Here is a 20385-nt window from a genome sequence, read left to right on the forward strand (position 1 = left end):
CCTGCCTGTCTGTCTATCTATCTATCTATGTATCTATCTATCTATCTATCTATCTATCTATCTATCTATCTATCTATCTATCTATCTATCTATCTATCTATCTATCTGCACTTCATACTCATGAAATAACAAGATGACTACCACAAATTCAAAATAGTAGTAATGTCTTGGAGAGGTTGGCACTTACTAACACTGTACAAAAAATTATCTTCTCTTTTTAAATTTCAAATATCCTTTTTCATTTATGTGAGAAGCACTGCTCTCTGACAATCATCATGTATTGGCATAATATAGGTCGTAGGATTTGTAAAATGTCGACTTAATAATTTCCCATTTTGAAAAATGCTTGAAGTAACAGATTAATGTTGAATGTGGGAATGTGGATAATCTGTGTATAGGAATGGATCTAATAAGTGTGCCAGTTTATTTATGGTAACTGCTTATTATTGCAAATCATTGCCCAATTCCAAATCATCTAGCTTCTGGAAAAGCACTCTTTCTGAATGTTCTCCAAACTTAAATCTTTTGTAGTTCTTTTCCAGTTGCTGCTTGCTCTTTTAATTGTTGGATTACTTTCAGTGTGTTCTTTAGATCCCTGATTTTGTTTGTTAGTTTACCTTAAAGTCTCTAAAAGTTGACTAATAGGTGGCATTTCATCATATGTTGTAGGTAGTAAATCCTTTCTCTTTTTTTCTTGCTTTGCAGCTTTCTTAGCGTCTTGCTTTCTTTGATTATTATGCAAAGCTGTTTGCTTGTTTGTGCCTGGCCTCAGGCTTGAATTCTGGGCCTGCATACTGTCCCTGAGCTTTTTTACTCAAGGCTGGCATTCTACCACTTGAGCCACGGCTCCACTTCTGGCTTTTTGGTGGTTAAATTGGAGAGATGAGTTTCATGGACTTTCCTACCAGGCTGGCTTCAAATTGCAGTCCTCAAATCTCATCCTCCTGAATAGCTAGAATCATTGGTGTGAGCCACCTGCACCTGGCTTCAAGGACTTTTTAAATAATGATTTGGCATTTCCTGATTGGAGTCCCTTTCTGAGGTGGTTCATTTTTATTGAGTTTGATGTTGATGATTGATTGATTGATGTTTCTCTTATGTTTTTCTGTGGGTTGGTTCTTGGTGATAAGGATTTGCTTCAGTACTGGCTGGCCTCAAATTTTCTATGTATCCCGGGTAGCCTCAAATTTGCAGCCCTTCTGCCTTATTGTCCTGAGTGGTGGGAGATGTTATACCACACATGATTAGTATATTTATTATAATTTTATTATATTTACTATAATTTTATTATTATTATATTTAAGTAGTTATACAGAGGAGTTTCAATTCAACATGTCAGTTTATGAGAATACTGTACCTTGATCAGTGTTACCACTTCTTCTCCATCTGTCCAAACCCCATCTGATCTTGGTGATATATTTCTTAAAGCTGGGGGCTCCTCACTGGACATGTCAAGTGCAACTATTCCTGATTTTGCTGAAACTATCCTTGCAAAAATGGTGGCCAAGAAATTTGTCATAACTTTGTATCTGATAGCACATTTTATAAGGTCCAACCAGTAAAATGTTAAATGTTTTGTCCATTAATAAACTGCAACCTGGGAATATGAATAGCTATTAAAATATTCTCACCATCTAAACACCAAGAAAACCATGGAGAACTCAAAACCAGTGGTTTAGAATTAAGTTTGTAGTTTGCAACAAACAAAATCAACTAGTACTAACATATCTATGATGAGTTATTGCCAGTTCATTATAAGAACCAGTTCCAAAGTAAAATCAGAATCACATTTCAAGTTGAAAATGCCATTTTAACAGGAATACACCATAAACAGCACAAAATACAGTGGAACTAGACTTCTAAATTACATCAACAGGCCTTTTTCTTAGCACTGGTAGTAAAACACTTTCTCCATTTATTGCAGCAGTTCCAATGGCAGGAAACTCCCATCCTGTGAATGGTAGTCTTTTTATTCTATAGCATCCAAATTTCATTTCCAGCATTCGTTTTCTTTGTTTTGATTTTTGTTGGTCGTGGAGGCTGAACTATGGTCCTGGGCGCTGTCCCTCACCTCTTCAGCTCAAGGCTAGCACTCTACCACTTGAGCCATAGCACCACTTCTGGCTTTTTTGTGCTTATGTGGTGCTGAGGAATCAAACTTAGGGCTCATGATGCAAGGCAAGCACTCTACCACTGAGCCACCTTCATTTCCAGAATTCTTCTTTTTTTTATTAATAAGATTTTTTTATTGTAAAATTACCATACAGAGGGGTTACAATTACATGAGCAAGGTAATGAGTGCATTTCTTATCAAGCATTGTTGCCTCCTTCTTTGTTTCCCCTTCCCATCCATGCACACCCATCCCACCACCCCACCTCGTACCCCACCCCCTAATTCTCTCCACCCCCATCAAAGCTGTAAAGTTCATTTGGGGGGGGGTCTGGTTGTGGGGCCTGAACTCTGGGCCTGGAAACAGTTCCTCAGCTCTTTAGCTCAAGGCTAGCGCTCTACCACTTAAGCCACAGCGCCACTTCTGGTTTTTTTCTTTTTGCTTATGTGGTGCTAAGGAATCAAACCCAGGGCCTCACGCATGCAAGGCAAGCATTCTACCACTGAGCCACCTTCCCAGTCCTTAAAGTTCATTTTTTGACATAATGTCTTGTACATCTCATTGTTGCAATGATTCCATCCGTATCCCTATTTAAACAATTGTTTTTTTTTCCTTCCCCTCCCCAAATTATACCAACATCAAATACAGTGAAAACAGGGGTTATACCATGGGGGAAGGACATACAAAGCAACAAAGAAATCATCTTATAAATATGTTAGAAACAATAGCAAGCAAGAAAAACCATTTGAGTCCTTATCTTGGGGTTCATTTCGCCTAACATCAACTTATCTGACCAGTTCTGCTTGTCTCAGAATTCTTTAAAAAAAACTCATTGACTGAAGTTGCTTAAGGTTCATCCAAATTGGGATGCTGATAGCATCTAACAAATGAAAGTGAAACTTTGCTTCCTCTAACAGAGCCGCTTTGGATGGTTGGGTCTAAGGAGACAACACACACACACACACACACACACACACACACACACACACACACACACACAAATTGTTTTTGCAATTTTTGCTTATTTGTAATTATGCTGTGTTTCAAAAAAGTAAACATCACTATTAGCATTTCAAGCACAAATGTTTTATCTGCTAATGAAGGTGGACACTAGTTTGCATTATTTTCCATATGAAAAATTTCAAACATATTCCACTTTTCACATCTAAATGTTAGTGGTAGGTTGAAAATCCAGCTGTGCCATCTTTAGTTGTAATTATGGCTATCATGTTGTCAGGTAGTGCTTTCTTATGAGAATTTTACTGCATTTTGTGCTGTTCATGGTGTATACCTGTCAAAATACCATCTTGATTTTGGGAGTTTGAGTGTTTGACAGATTGAAGGAATGCAGTGACCTTTTGTCGGTGAATTGATAATATATACTTTAACTCCATTTACTTTGGAAAATAAGGTCCCAAATTATTAAAGATTAAACCTTGGCAATTTTCCCCCCGGATTCACAGCGGTCAGCCCTGATCTTCAGAAGGTTGAATGATGTTAATAAGTAGACATTGTAGAGTATGCACAGACCACTTCGGAAACACTATATGTTTCATGTTCCATTTAAATTCCTTATCCTTGGACTGCAAAGACCTGGGTGGACAATGCCATCTACTTGTTTGGGGGTCGGAAGGGATGAAAATTCTTAATAGTGCCAGAATCACAGATTCTTCTAATAGTCTTGGGTTTGATTCTTATATTCATAACCCAAAAGACTAGAAATCCTGAGTTGTTTGTAGGCCTAGCAGAAGACTTTCTTCATAGCTTGAAGAAAGGAATGATGTTGAGCCATATAGAGTTGTACAATTATTCCACCTACCTTATCTCATCTGATTTCTCTGGGCTTGTTGAGTCTTCTAATATCTGTCTCAGTATATTCTTACTACCAAAGTATTTATAAAACTTCTAGTTTTATAGCTATTGTGTTTGGATTCGTTTCGTTTAAGGGCTTGTTTTGTTTGATGAATGCTTTTTAAAAGTATGCTTTGGTTGCTGGAAAGACAGTTAATCTCAAGTCATTTATTCATGCTATATCTAGCTCCTATTAACAGCTATTTGGGCTTTAACATGCATAGAATTACAATCTCTACTTTCAACTTGTCTTTTGCTTTTGCATATTTCAAAGTAGATAAAATTTAACCCTCTCAACTTGCTTACCTAGAGATCCTTTCACTTGAGCCTGTCTTGTTTTCCTGCTTTTCTGATGTCCCACTTTTAAAAAAAATTAGATGTTTTTAATTGTAAAAATAGTGTACAGAGGGATTACAGTTACATGAATAAGGTAATAAGTACATTTCATATCAAACATTGTATCTCCTCTTTTGTTTTTCCCCTACCATCCTTTTCCTCCCCATCTCCCCAATTTCTCCCTCCCTCCCCCTACAAATTGTAAAGTTTGTTTTCAACATAGTGTCTTATACATCTCATTGTTACAATGGGTCAACCTGATCCCTATTTAAGCATTTTGTTTTTTCCCTTTCCTTCCCCAAATTAGAAAGTATTTTGAATCTTCTTCACCAGCTAGAAAAATATAGGCACCTAGGGTGCTTTTCTCTTCATTTTTATTTCTTTCTTTAAATGATTCTGTTATATCTATGTATTACAAGCTTACTTCAAGTCTTTTTGGAAGGAACATATAATAAATAAATAAACAAATACTGACGTATTTTGTAAAAAGCTTTTCAGATTAAAAAGGGTGGAACATAATGCTTATTCTGTGATTAAACCTACAATTTCTTATATAGCACTTATTCATCATGAATATTTAAAAGCTTATCTGTAATAAGATGTTTGTGTGATTCTACTCATTTGTGAAGTAACTATTTTTCCATGTATGATCCTATTTTGCTATTTTGTAATTACTGTTCACACTTTATAGATGAGGCTCACCAAAGCAATAAATTCAGTTCTTCTAAGCTGAACTAAACCAAGTCATGGTTGGCCTCTCCCCCAACCCCCAATGTAACCTTATCTCTTTTTTTTTAGTTTTTTTTAGTTTTTTGTTTTGTTTTGTTTTAATTGTGAAGATACCATACAGAGGGGTTACAATTACATGATCAAGGTAATGAGTACATTTCTACCCCTGTTTTCACTGTATTTGATGTTGGTACAATTTGTGGAGGGGAAGGAAAAAAATAAATTGTTTTAATAGGGATACAGGTGGACCCATTGCAACAATGAGATGTACAAGACATTATGTCAAAAACGAACTTTACAACTTTGGCTGGAGGGGGTGGGAGGGTGGAATGGTAAGGGATGGTAAGGGGAAACAAAGGAGGAGGCAACAATGCTTGATAAGAAATGTATTCATTACCTTCATTTTTATTTCTATCTTGATCAGATCATCTCTCCCAAACCATATTTTCCATGTCTTCCTATGTTCATTGCCATTTAAAAATTTTTTTTTATTTTTATTTTTTTGGTCATGGGTCTTGAACTCTGGGCCTGGGCGCTGTCCCTCAGCAATTCAGCTCACGGTAGGTTCTCTACCACTTGAGCCGCAGCACCATTTCCAGTTTTCTGGTGGTTTATTGGATGTAAGAATCTCATGGACTTTCCTGCCCAGGCTGACTTTGAACCACAATTCTCAAATCTCTTCTGAGTAGTTAGAATTACAGGCATGAGCCACCAGCACAGGGTCATTGACATCTTTAATAGATCTTATGTCCCTGTTTCCCAGTTCAGACTTTTAAAAACACAGGACATATTTTTGGACACAGTGTAGCATATTAGGTGCTGGAAATAAAACCTGGAGCATATTCCTACCTTCACACAGCCTTTAGCCCATGGGAGAGACGAACCTTGCACAGTGATGAATAGAATTTGATGGGAAGAATGGGTCCCATTGGAGATATTAATAAACAAATGTTGCCTACATTGGGAGAATAAGGAAGCTTTCCAATAGAGGTGATGCTCCATGACCAATGTTGGAATTGGGATTGGGGAAATAGTCTTGAAATGCCAGAATGAAGAGAAAATAGTGGGAAAGCAGGAAAAGATGTCGAGTGTAGTTGTACTGTAAAAATCAGAGAGGGCCTTGGAGTCCAGTGATGCTCACTAGGGAGGTAGATCAGTGTGGAAAACACAACCACAGCGGTGTGGGTGTGAAGTAGTAACATTCTAACACCCATAGGGGAAGCCCATTGGAAGTTTAAAATCGAAAGAATGTTTGAATTTTCACTTCTAAAAGATTAATCCAGCTGTAGTATCGAGAGAGGCAAAGTGAGGTAAGGAGAGCTTTAGAGAAGGTTCTAGAGCCTAGCTCAGAGACAATATGTTGGTTCTGAAGGAAAATCTGTTCTTAATATTTATATTTCATCTCTACCTGCTTGTATACCCTTAAAACACTACATCTTTAAGATTTGGTTTCTAAAACATCCATGAAATTCTTCTTTTTATTCCAGCTCATTTACTTGAAATTTTCCATTTTTCTTTCCAGAACTATTACAACATCCTCTATTTACTGACTTATGACTTTCTAATTTCCCTTTCCTTCTTCCAATAGCATAAAAAGTGTCCTGTCATATTATCCACTTGAAACATGTTGGGTTATTTCCAAGCACAAGAGATGTACAAATCGTTATGTCAAAAAACAAACTTTACAACTTTGGAGGGGGGGTGGGGGAGGAGATGGGAAGGGGTGGGAAGGGGAAACAAAGGAGGAGGCAACAATGCTTGATAAGAAATGTACTCATTATCTTGCCCATGTAATTGTAATCCCTCTGTACAGTATTTTCACAATAAAAAAAATAAGTTCCACCTCTTCAGGAAGAAGAGCAAACAACTTTCAGTGTAGGCTCTGCCAGTTTTCTCTACCAAATGAACTCTTCCTATAACTCTCATTCTTCACATGTCTGTGGGTTCACCAACTCACTGAAATCCTTATACTTAGAATATCTTTGTCTTCCAGATCACTCATAAAAAGTTGTCTTAAAGACTCATTTAGGTCCAGTTTCCTACAATTCCAGATGTTCCTGATAAGAATTTGTTTTTTCCTTTTTACCTGTGTTCCAGTTATTCATCTAACTAAACTTCTTCCTCATGTCTGGCCATGTGAATTGTTTCTAGTTCATACAAGTATGAATTAAATAAGAGTCTCCTACTACATTATAAATTTCTGAGAAGTAGGGAGAATTGTCATTGTCATTTCTATACTGAACGTAGTGTCCTTTCCTTATCATTCAAGATTAAATTAAATGGATAGCTAGCAATATGGCTCAAGTCATAGAGTTCCTTCCTACTAAATGTTAAGACCTGAGTTCAACCCCTAGAACTGTCCAAAACAGTCAAACCTAAGCACAAACAAATAGACATTAAATGAGTTTTCGGGTAGTAATAAAGTCATCAGGCCTCAGAATTGTAGATAGCTATAGTCCAGTTACTCAAATCAAGCTATAATATTCTAGATTAATCAGAAATGCAAGAACATTTTATTAGCAATGTTATTTTTTGTTTCTGAAACTGGCTAAATAAGTCTCTTAAGAGTTACAGTTAATTTTATTCACAAATGGCAAATATCATGCTGAAAGCTGAAAACCCTTCGAAGTATTTATTGAACATCAGTTCTGGGATTTAGTGTTTGTTTATTTTTGTATGTGAAATGCTGGAAATGAAACCCAGGGCTTCATGCATGATAAACACATGAACTATACTGAGCCACTCTACTCTGGGTGTGCACCTACAAATAAAATAGATCCTTGTTCCGGAAGCACATGAGATTTAAGGATTTCTCTGTTAATAACTGCACAAAATAAAGTTACTAATCTGGAGACCTTGTTCATTCTTTTATCACGAAGTTATGGGTCACCAAATTCAGAAGTGAATAAAAAATAGGATTGGATGAAATACGAATGATAGATAATCACAGTAGACAGGTTACAAGTAAAATATAAAAAATAGAAAACAAACTTATTAGGCTATAGGTGATTAATGTTTATTTAGGGATTGATAAGTACTATCATTGTGTGTGTGTGTGTGTGTGTGTGTGTGTGTGCGCGCATGTGCATTTGACCTAGGGTTTGAATTCAGGGCCTGGGTGCTGTCCCTGAGCTTTTTGTTCTCAAGAATAGCACTCTACTATTTGAGCCACATCTCCACTTCCACTTGATAGTTAATTAGAGATGACAGTCTCATGTACTTAATATAATTTTTTTCCAAATCTTTCCATTTCCTAACAAATGGAGCAATGTCATTCTTTCTGATGGAGGCATAGAATTCCATTGTATACCACATTTTCTTGATCCATTCATCTACTGATGGGCATCTGGGTTGGTTCCATAACTTAGCTATGGTAAATAATGTTGTGATAAACAGTTATGCTGTTTGTGATCATTTGAGTAAATGCCCAAAAGTAGGATTGCTGAGTCATAGGGGAGCTCTATGTGGAGTATTCTGAGGAACCTCAATACTGCTTTCCAAAGTGGTTGCACAAGTTTACACTCCCACCAACAATGCAGTAGGGTTCCCTTCTGTCCACATCCCCTCCAGCATCTGTTGTTATTAGAGTTCTTGATTATAGCCATTCTAACTGTGGTGAGGTAGAATCTCAATGTTGTTTTGATTTGCATTTCTTTTCTTGGAAAAATTATATTAAATAAAGTAAGCCAGGTCCAAAGAAACATAAATCCTATGGTTTCCCTTACTTGCAATAATTAGTATATGTCTGGAACAAGGAGAAAAGTCCAAAAGCTATGTACTTATGACCAGATAAGATGATGTTAAGTGAAATGAACCCCAAAATAGGGACACAAGTAGTTTTGTCTTTCTTGCTATTGTTTCTAAGTGTTTATAAGGTACCATGTGATTTTTTTGTTGCTTTATATGTCCCTCCCCCCATAGTATAACCCCTGTTTTCACTATATTTGATGTCAGTATAATTTGGGGAGGAGAAGGGAAAAAAACAAAATGTTTAAATTGGGATACAATGAGATGTACAAGACACTGTTTAACAACAAACCTTACAATTTAGGTGGAGGGGGGAGTGTAGTTGTATAAGTGGGAGGGAAGGGATGGTAGGGGAAAAACAAAGGAAGAGGCAACAATGCTTGATAAGAAATGTGCTCATTACCTTTCTCATGAAACTGTAACCCCTCTGTACAGTATTTTCACAATAAAAAACTTATTAAAAAGAAAAGGATGAAAAACAGAAAAAAAGGAGTCTCATGTACTTTCCTGCATTAGTTGCCTTTTAAACCACAGTCTTTAAATCTCACTTCTTGAGTATCTAGAATTATAAGATGGAGCCCCCAGTGCTTGGCAATACATACTATCATTTTTATATTTTTTCTTTTTAAAAAATTATTTTATTTTATTGTGAAGGTGATGTACAGAGGGGCTACAGTTATATAAGTAAAGTAATCAGTACATTTCTTGTCAAACATTGTTAGCACTTCCTCGTTTTTCTCTCACCTTCTTTCCCCCTTATTCCGTGCCCCCACCCAGTTGTAAGTTCATTTCCAACATAGTATCTTGTTAGGATCACTGTTGCATTGGTTCACCCTTTATCCTTTGTCTCACCATTTTGTGTTCCCCTTCCTTTCTCCAAATAAGAAAGAAAAATGTACATACTAGACTTAGGATACAGGGCTGGGAAGGTGGCTCAGTGGTAGAGCGCTTGCCTTGCATCCATGAGGCCCTGGGTTTGATTCCTCAGCACCACATAAGCAGAAAAAGCCAGAAGTGGTGCTGTGGCTCAAGTGGTAGAGCGCTAGTCAAGGGTAAACAAAGGAGGAGGCTGCAATGCTTGGTAAGAAATGTACGCATTATCCTGCCCATGTAATTGTAACTCCTCTGTACAGTATGTTCACAAATAAAATTAAATTTAAAAAAAAAAAGACTTAGGATACCAAAGTCAAAAACAATGACAATGGGATACACCAAAGGAAAAAGAAAAAAAAGAAATAATTTTACACAGTACATCAAAAAAAAAAAAAAGAAAGAAAAAATGTCTGGGGTAGTCCTAGAAGAGGATCATATGTACTTGTTATCTTATGTATGTAACTGTAACCCTTCTGCACATCACCTTGACAATAAAATTAAATTTAAAAAATAGCTCAATAGTTAGGTACATATGACCATGTAAAATAATGCTAATTAAAATAAACTCCAAGATATGGAAACAAGAGGTTTATATAGTCTTTATCTATATAAATAATAAATCCCCAAAAGTGGGAGATTTTATGACTTTTTCTCAGCATTACTTTTTGTTTAGTCTGGGAAGCATGAGTAGAAATATTAAGCAATATTAATCACATTTATTGAATTCCATTATATGCCCAACATCATTCTAGAGACTGGAGATATGCAAAATTTAATTTATGGTTTTCATTTGAGACCATACCCAGTTGTTTCTCCTGAAATACATTTGACTGCTGCCACATGCATCACAATTAAGTCCAAACTCTTCTTGCTAATTCACAACCTCCATAGTGTCGGCCCTGAACATTATAAACTGCATTGTTATAGGAGTACATTACTACAAGACAATGTTCATGTAGTTAGATCTGAGATTTCTTTTTCCCCAAAGCTAGTTTGAAACTCTACACTAGGGAATTACACTGTAATTTGCTGAAATGTAAGTGGTAACAATGAACAGAGTATGGAAAACAGTAGAGACACAGAAGACCAGATTTAATCACAGAAGATAATAGATTAAAATAGAAAAAATTAGGCTGGGCATTAGTGGCTCATGGCTATAAATCCTAGCTACTCAGGAAACTGAGATCTGAAGATAGCAGTTAGAAGCCAGCCCAGGCCAGAAAAATTGTGAGACTCTTATTTCCAACAAACTACTCAGAAAAAGCTGGAAGTGGCCCATTGTCCCAAGTGGTAGAGCAGCACTATCCTTGAGCACTGTTCAGGAATAGTGTCTAGGCCCTAAGTTCAAGCCCCAGGACTGGCAATAAATAAACAAATAACATAGATAAAATATAAGAGGCTTTTTGTAGAAATACATAAATTATAAGAATATATGCACTCAGAAATATTATGAAGTTATTTTCTGATGTCTGTATGCATGTGTAAAGAAAGATGAATGCTTGGCAATTTGACTAGATTTTGTTTGTTTCTTTCAAAATCTTTTCTAAGAATTGCCCTGGTGGAAAATATTCCTGAAGGCCTTAACTATTCCGAAAGTGCACCATTTCACCTACCACTTTTCCAAGGCTGGATGAATTTACTCAATATGGCCAGAAAGTCTGTTGACATTGTGTCTTCTCATTGGGATCTCAACCACAGTCATCCATCAGCATGTCAGGTAAGCTGCTTCCTCTTTGTCTGTGATGACTTTCCTTATGTCCATTTTACCCTCCTTCGAATTCTTGTCCTGCCTAAAGCAAGCTCAGCTCATTTTTTAATTCCACCTTTACACAATGATGTATTCAGGACTGCATTTATGTAGATATGCGATGTCAATCATAAATGCCTGAGCTCATGTTTATGGAGGCAAAATTGTGCTTCATCTTTGTTTAAACCAAGCCTGCTACACATCCTTGGGATGCTATACAACTTCAAAGGGTCTACTATTCACATGAGTGGCATCCAGCACACCCAGAATTCTGTTTTGCTCAGGCTGAGTGTGTATTTATTTCTCAGTGTATAACTACCTGCTAAGGCATGTGTTTGGGCAAATTGTGTCATGCAATGTACCTGCAGACTTCAAGTCGATTTTGATTTAAAAAAAAGAAAAAAAAACGAAGTGAAACTACTCAGAGTCCTTATCGTATTTGTACTTACTACAATGTAATGTACTTACTACAGAGAACAACCTGTAGCAAACTGACTTCATGATTTAAATGAGTTTCAAATTAAGCACTCCATCTTACTATTGCTTTGTCTATTTGGTTGGTATTATTTGTGATGGGGTCTTTGTTTGTAACTAGATTGGCCTCTACATGTATACCACTACACATTGTGATCCTGGCCATTTTCAAAGTATTTTCTTTGCATTGGTATAACCACAATGTTTGCATTGAGCTATTCTATCCAAGTATATGTCCTTTGGTTTATACAGTACTCAAATGACCTAATTGATTCAAGTATAAAATGAGTTCTATCTCTTTTGTAATGCAAACTCTGTTGGTAGTAAACCTGTGATCATTTCACGATGAAATCTGTCATTTGATTATACTATTGTAGAATAAAAAATATGTCAGAAAAAAGATAAACCAAACACATAGGTCAGAATGAAGAATTAAATAAATTTACTAAGATAATTAAAAGTACATTTATACCTTTTAAACAAGTCTTTCCGATATGTATTGTTAAATAATAAATACGTTATCCCTAATCTTGGTGGTTAGAAAAGTTCTTTTACCTGTTCACTGGATATTTTTTGGCAAAAACTGGAAAAAAGACTCTGATATGTATAGTGTTTGTATCGTCTCAGGTTGGCTGTAGTGGCTGGAATATGTACAGGTGTCTGTATCTTTCTCTGAATATGACTTCCATCATTCTGCAGACTAACCTGGCTCTTTATCTAGTAGCCAGATTCTAACTAAAAGCACAAAAAACAGACGGACAGAGGGTTATTGCAATCTGGAGTATAGCATTACAGAACTTGCGACCATCATATTCCATTGATCAAAGTGAGTCACAAGTTCAAAATAGGAGTAGTAGCAAGAGACAAGACTAGGTAAAGCTTGTAGCAGCCATCTCTAGAAATAATATGCTGAACATAGCGATTCATATTCCATTTGCAAAATAGTCTCTTCATCCCTTAAAACTTGAATGAACCTATTATACAAATAATAAAATCCTGGGCTTGGTGCTCAACATTTAATCTTCAGCAGCTCTTGATCTGAAGGAGGCACCCCATGTGAGAGAGGTGAACTAATTAGTTTTATGTTTCCCAACACACACTCTTACAAAGGTAAGATAACTAGACAGATATGTTCAAAAGGGCAAAACAAAAGAATACAGCAGTCATTAGGTGGCTGGAATTCCAAATCCAGCCTTGCATATATGTTTACCATTTTTTCCAACTCTAGATACCAGGAATGTGTCTGGCATCTAGTTCTTTTCCTTGACAGTGGTTTCCTAATCTAACTTCTTTAGCTCTTTGCTCCACTGTCTTTGCTTATAGTGGTGGTGTTTTGGTTTGGTCTTTTTTTTTGTAGTGCTAGGAATAAAACTCAGGCCTGATGAATGCTAAACAACTGCTCTACCAATAAAATATGCTACATCCTTAGCCCATGTTTGTTCTTCTGAAAGAAATAGTTCACATTTCTTTCGGTTGTTTTGTTGTTGATGATTATAATGGTGATATTGTTGATGCCTTTATTTATTTTTCAAGTGGAATTTTTTGCTATTTATCTCAGGCCTGATATAAATTCTCAATTCTGCCTCTGCCTCTTGAGTAGTCGTTCTTGGGCATGCTTCGCCACTGAGAGCTATGCAGAATTGTTTTCAGATCTTGTCTATTTGAGACCTCCTTTTATTTTAAATTATCTCTGTCCTTTTTTAGTACAATATAGTATAATCCTTTTACAACTTTGTAAATATTGTACACAGTTATAGTCCATTTAATTAGCAAAAAAGTCACACAAACAATTGCAAATGGGTCTTTATGCTAGACTACTTGTAAGCCCTAGGACTTCATCCTTCAAATTGTTTTTTGAGATGATCACTGAGCTGTAGCCTCAAGAGGAAACAGAAAAGAGGCTCAGGAAAAATGTAACTTCGTCATCATTCACAGATATTCCACATAAGGCCATGTGGAAAAACACCAGAGTGATCAGGAGACAGAAGGGCAGGAGCAAGAGAAAAATATAGACCAAATTTCTACTAGTGTATCTTTGGGAAGACAAGATGGAGCAGAGCCAATAGTTTATGATTACCTAATTTGAATAACTTCTGCAGATTTTAAGCTGTAAACATAGTTCCTGGTATCTGGCATGATTAAAGTAGAAAATTCCTGCCTCCTGGGATGTAGAGACTAGACGGAAGATGTCTGACATGGCACTAGTTAGTTTTGAAGACATAATAATTAGTTAATCATGACTATTTGTAACCTTGAAGAATTGGCTGTCTCATCAGGAAAGTATCTCTCCTTAGCCATAAATCTTACGAAGGAAGGGGTAACACTGTCCAAAAAGAAATGTGCTCATTACTCAACTTACATAACTGAAACCCCTCTGAATAATAATAATAATAATAAATAAAATTAAAACAATAGAAAACATCTTACTAAGATACCCAACCATCATAGTGTACAGACAATTTTAAAATTATCAGGCACCCACCACATCAGATCTTTTTCTACTTTGACAATATCTTGCTGACTTCGGGGGCTACCTGAATGTTTTATATTTTCTCTGAATTCTGATGAACATAAAGTAGTTCCTTCTTTGGTTTATCTCTCATCCTTCTTTCCCCCATTTATATGCAATATATAAGCTTTTAGAACAAATGCAGCAGTGATACTCACTAGCCACTATGTAGAAAATGAACTATACAAGTTGGTGGTGGGGAACAGAGGGAAAAACTGAGAGAGCAAGGGAAGGTGTAACATTGTACAAAAAGAAATGTACTCTTTATCTGACATGTAACCATAACCCCTCTGTACAACATCTTTACTATAACAATAAATAAAATTTTAAAAAAGCATTGTTTCCACAGTTGTGCTTAGTGAAAAGTTTGGGGATTGGATTGCCTGAGAGCTGACCAAGTCTCATTCACCCACGTGGACACTTATTTGACAGTCTAAGCCAAGATTTGTATTGGGAAGCTGTATGCCAAGAAGGTAAAAACTAATAAAACTGCAAGCCCTCTTAATGCCTGGACTCTCAGAACACTGCTTTCGCCACTGTTATTCTCAAGTCCAACCTAGATTCAGTGAGAGGCAAAATGTAGAAATAGCATGTAGAAATGGGAGGGAGCACAGACACCAATTTTAGAAAGTCTATGATTCTAATCCTTAGAATGGAATATGAACTGCAAGCTTTAGCTTGTCATGTAGTTTAATGGGTCCTGGACCTGCACAGATATTCATGCTTTATAAGCTCAGGATAATGGCAGCAATGACCTTCCTCACGTGCACCAGTGAAGAGCCATATGTGTCAAACACAAAATTGGAACGTTTGCTTGGTATTTGGACTTGGTTTCCTAATTATGTCTTTTCTGATGTGCTCTGCCTCAGAAATGTAGAATCTTTCTTTTCATCTACAAAACTATATTTGCTGAATGCTTTTCTTTTTCCCCTAGGCTAATATTTGTTATCCTGCCCTAAACCCTGGTTGTTTTACAAGATTCCTATAATCAATGTGGATTTGGAGGTCATTGGGCGTGGAAGGCCTACACACTACAAAGTCCCCAAGAATGTTCAATAAATCCTTTACAAGACTCAAGAGCATTCAAGTGACCAAGACAGTAGAGGGGCAGTAGGGGGGAAATGTTCATAGTCTCATAGTCTAATTACTCCACTGAACCTAATGTAAATATTCCTTAAGAATATTATCATTCATACATAAGCATGAGAAAAAAATGATGATTCAAATTTACAGTTTAATACATGCATATATATATATATATATATATATATATATATATATATATATAATTTGGGGAATAGTCAAACATGACATTTACTTTTGAACTAATAAACTTGAAATGTGCTAAATAAGATCATAAATGGCACACAGATAAATAGGCACTGAAACAAAAAACAGCCTGTCTGTTATCATGTGCAATTTTGTGTGTGAGAGAGAAGGTTACTATTAACAGGAATGATGAATGTTGGCTTTTTAAAACTGCATGGAATCACACATATTGACTTAGAATGTAATTTTATCTATGCCTCTGAAGAGTTACTGTTTTGATTCCCACCATTTTGTCTTTCCTACCTCTGAAAAGGTGCTGTTAATCTCTTTGTATCTGTTTCCTTCCGTGCTAAGGGTAACTGGATAATGTCTTTATGCTACCTCATAGCAATGTTGAGGGCTAATGAGGTCCACAATTCCATGGTAACCATATTTTCCAATTAATTCAAAACCCATGGCAACGCAAACAGTTCTTGTTGCTGTGAGGATGACAAGTTTAGCCAATAAAATATTGAAATTTATAAGACATTTTGATTGCTTATTTATGAGATAAAATGGTGAGAATTAATGAAATCAAGACTGTTGAGAACAAGCGGGGAAATGTGACCAGTGAAGGCTTATTAGTATAACTGCCTAACTTGTTGGATAAGAAACATCCCTCCATTCTTTATGAGTTCACTGTAAGGAACCAAATGAAATAATTAATGAGCTGTAACAACTGAATGTTGAAGAGATGCATTTATATGAAGTCAATTAGAGCCTGGCCTCCCAGTGAGCAATCACTGCCAATTGATAATACATCACAATTGTTGGATTTGGGGAATTTATCATTTAAATTGCTCACAAACTGCCCAAGTTACTGAATAGCAAGTAGGAAAGGTAGATGACCAATAGGTCATTTGTAAATTATAAGCCTAGTTCCTTTCCTCTCTACAAGCACTCAGCAGATCATAGAAACAAGGTTAAAAGGATATTGGAAGTTGCATAGGTGTTTGTTGTCAGCGTGTGACCTGAAACAAGATGCTGAATTCTTTGTTCCTCAATTTGTTCATCCTCACCCTCAAGGCAATCACAGAACCTATGCCTTAGTTGACATTAAATTAGTTGACATACATAAATAATGTGGAAAATGACCATTTATGTATATACCAATTGTTATCATGTATGTTGTCATTATATTTACTGATCTGTGTCCACATTGCAACTCTAGATCAAGTCAGTTTAATTCTCTTAACCAGTATTATTCCCAAAAGCCATTCTCAAGAATGTTACAAGCATAAGAATACCTGTGTACCTCTTTATTTGTTGATATGACTAGCTGGCAAAGTTGTTACGTGTAAAATTTTAACATATTTAGTATTAGAACAATTTCATTTAATAGAAAGAAACCTACAACCTTAGTTGATATTTGCTGGAATTTGCTGGATTAAAAATAACTGGGATTGCCAAGCCTGGTGGCACATGCCTATGATTTCAGCACTAAGGAGACGGAGGCAGGAGAAAGTGAAGGTAAAAACCATCCAGGGCTACATGTTGTTGAAACCCTATCTCAAAAACAAAGCAAAACAAAACAAGGAGATAATCAAGACATCTATATACATCTGCACAACTGACATTTTGAACCCTCAATGCATAGGAAGAAATATGGTCATCTCCAGTCTAGAGTCACTTCCAATATTTATTGATTGGTAGGGTTTGGGGTCCCTGTTTTTGTTTTAAGTTGAAAGCCCATGTGACTTGTTATCATGCAGTATTCAGCTTATACCGTGCTGCTGGTGGAAAGCACTCTGCCTTCATGACTCCTAGAACTGCCACAATTGTTTGCAGCCCATATTCTATTAGAATCCTATATCATACTCCCAGTTTCTATCATGTTGTCAATTCTCTCTCCTCAGTGAGAATATGGCTCTCTTCATATCAATCCCTGCTGTCCTAGGTGAATCTCCATCCTTCTTCAAGTCTTTTGAAGGAGACTCTTTACTCACCTTTAGTCTTGATGCAAAAAGCATACAGAATGGGAGAACAGCTATACAAGGAGCCAATGAGGAATACGATTGGAAGGTCTGCTTTCACTGTAGGATGTGCTGTCCAGCTCCCAGGCTCCTGGGAATTCTGCTTCTCGCCAAAGCCTAGTCTTTTGTCATAAATTCCTACTGCTTTTCAATGCTTCTGCTTCCCCATCTGTTGAACAATTTTGATTGTGCTTTTGCTTGCTTTTCAATATATTTCCAAGGGAAATTACTCTATGTAAACACATAAGCACTATCATTCAAGACTTTATCCTACTAAAGCTAGTCCTATAGAGATGAATAAATCATGACCCCAAATGTATTCTTCCAAATTTTTTGTATTAAGTAATGACTTCTCCAAAGTAATTTTGCTTGAGATATTTTTTTGCTTGTATACTTATGTCTTTTCAGTTTCTTTTTATGAAAGTAGTTCCTGTTTCTCTGTTGCTTATTTAGAGTTTTTCTGTTTGTTTTTTAAGTTTCAAGTAGAATAGGTTGTATTTCTTTTTACTATAAAGATATTATAAAAAATATTTGAAAAACTATGGAGAAATGGAAAAGAAATCTTCCATATGGCCATCAAAAACATTTTGGCAGCTTAATTTTTATCACTTTACTTGTATTCATAGCTTTATATTTTACAAAGAAATTTACATCTGAAGTATGAACTTATCATTACAGCATGATCACATTTCTATTCTATTAGACATATGAGTAGACATTCTTAATTGGCTGCCCAATATATAGTGTAATGGATTCATCAGATTAAAATACTGTAAGTATTTCTCCTATGGGACAAGAATGTTGTCTTTTTTCCGTTTTCTAAATAAATACTACTGCAGCTCATGACTTTTATTTCAGCTCATTTGCTGAATACCAATTCTCAGAAGCAAAATCAGAGTGCTAAGGGGCCTAAGCTGTTCTCTAACAATTACAACCACAGGATGTTGAGCATGTGCATGCAATGGTGGTTGTCATTCCCATGATGGGGTGTGAAGGAATTCTCTTTCTGTTCTCTATGGTCCTCTGACCAGATGGGACAAGTGACTGTGGGAGAGTTGATTCATTTGGCACAATTACGATTCCTTTCTGGACCCAGACACATCTCTTTGCCCTACCACAAGAGAATGATGAAGAACAGAAGAGCTCTTCTCATCCAGACATGGCTACATGATGGTTCCAAGACAACATTTTCTACCTTCTCTTTGCAGTTTGAGCAGACATTTAAACAAGTCCAGAACTGCTTTCCAGCTTCTGTTGTGTTCCAGCTTCTGAGGGCCTGTTACAAACATTCTGCCTCTGCTATTAGTTCCATGCTATTTCCTGGCCCATTATTGGCCTAGTGAGCTGATTCATCTCCTCATCTGCCCCTGACAGGGATGGCAATGTTCATACTCATGAGATGCTTAATTCAGATAACCGTCATTAGATAACCATGATTAATTGTTCAAAATAATTACATGCCATTATGGAAAAGAACCTGTTACTAATGAGTGGATATGTAGCCCAATAGCAACCATAGCATCTACTCTTTACAGGTTTCATGTTGGTCATAGTCACTCATTTCCAAAAGTGGATATTCTCAACCAAGGTCCTATCCCTAGCTCACTGGCTGAACTTCTGAAGCTCATTCACCTCTAAGCTTTTAAAGGGAGGTGAAATAGAAACCATCTTTCATTTGACTACAAATGAGCATGTTCATATTTCTGTGATCACATCCTGACAGCTGCTGCCAATCCAGCCACCATTTCCAACTTTATTACCTCCCTCAAGCCCCAAGTCTATCATCAAGTTCCTCACTGTGCTAGCTTGTAATAACTGAATGCCTTCCATTTTTTATTACCATTGGTCCCACTTTTATCTCAGACAATATTATCGTTCACCAAACTGTGTATCAACCTGCTTCGAGCCTCCAGGTTTCCCTTGAAAACCAATCTTTCTCCAAATTGTAGTCAGAGGTCTTTTAGATTGAACATTTATATGTTATATAATATATATTATAATTTTCATATCATTGCTTCCTTCCTTTGTTAAGAATCCTTTAGGTTCCATAGTACTATGCTCTGTACCCCTACTTACCTACCTACCTTCCATTCCAGCCTGGCCTGCCTACCTTCTCCAGGTAGATTTTCCATCACAGATCTCTACCTGGGATTTGCTTTCCTTGCTACTTTTGATAAACTTTTTCTAGCTCTAGGCTGGGTCATTAGAACCCTTGTTTCCCTTAGTACTACATCTGTTCTTCCATCCTGGGATTTGTACACGGAGATGTATTTGCTTACCTATCATCTGATAATTCTACTTAACAATTTTTAAGATCTCTATTATGTACATTGTAGGCAAACAGGAAATGAAATAAATGAATCTGTGCTTAAAAGATATTTTTCCCTATACGGGGACATCTAAGAATAAATTTGGCACTGAGTAAATAACATATTAATGTTTATATCCCTGGCTATCTTTATATATCCCCCAAGCCAAAAATTTTTGTTACCTGTAAGTAAATAGATAAGATATCAAATCTATAAAATCATACTAATTGTTTAAATAAGCTATTGAAGTGAGTCCAAATTGGATCCATATACATATGGTGTTATTCCTTTATAAATTTTTAATCCAATGTATTGCTTCAAAAGACACTATCTTAAATCCTAAATCTTGTTTTATCATAAATGTATCATCAAATATTTAATGTTTAACCATTCATTTTTATTTTTATTTAAACTCTCA

General features: G+C 36.2%; 1 protein-coding gene across 3 annotated transcripts in view; it reads left to right on the forward strand.

Annotated features, from left to right (window-relative positions):
- Pld5 (phospholipase D family member 5) overlaps nt 1–20385 on the forward strand; it is a 350998-nt gene that overhangs the window by 190172 nt on the left and 140441 nt on the right. For all 3 annotated transcript variants that reach the window (XM_070034254.1, XM_070034255.1, XM_070034256.1), the window contains one exon: nt 11196–11364. In XM_070034254.1, the coding sequence (XP_069890355.1) occupies nt 11196–11364 (169 nt within the window). The remainder of the gene's footprint in view (nt 1–11195; nt 11365–20385) is intronic.

This window comes from Dipodomys merriami, unplaced genomic scaffold, assembly GCF_024711535.1.
Source record: "Dipodomys merriami isolate MVZ:Mamm:240054 unplaced genomic scaffold, mDipMer1.0.p SCAF_24, whole genome shotgun sequence".
In the NCBI taxonomy this organism is placed as follows: Eukaryota; Metazoa; Chordata; class Mammalia; order Rodentia; family Heteromyidae; genus Dipodomys; species Dipodomys merriami.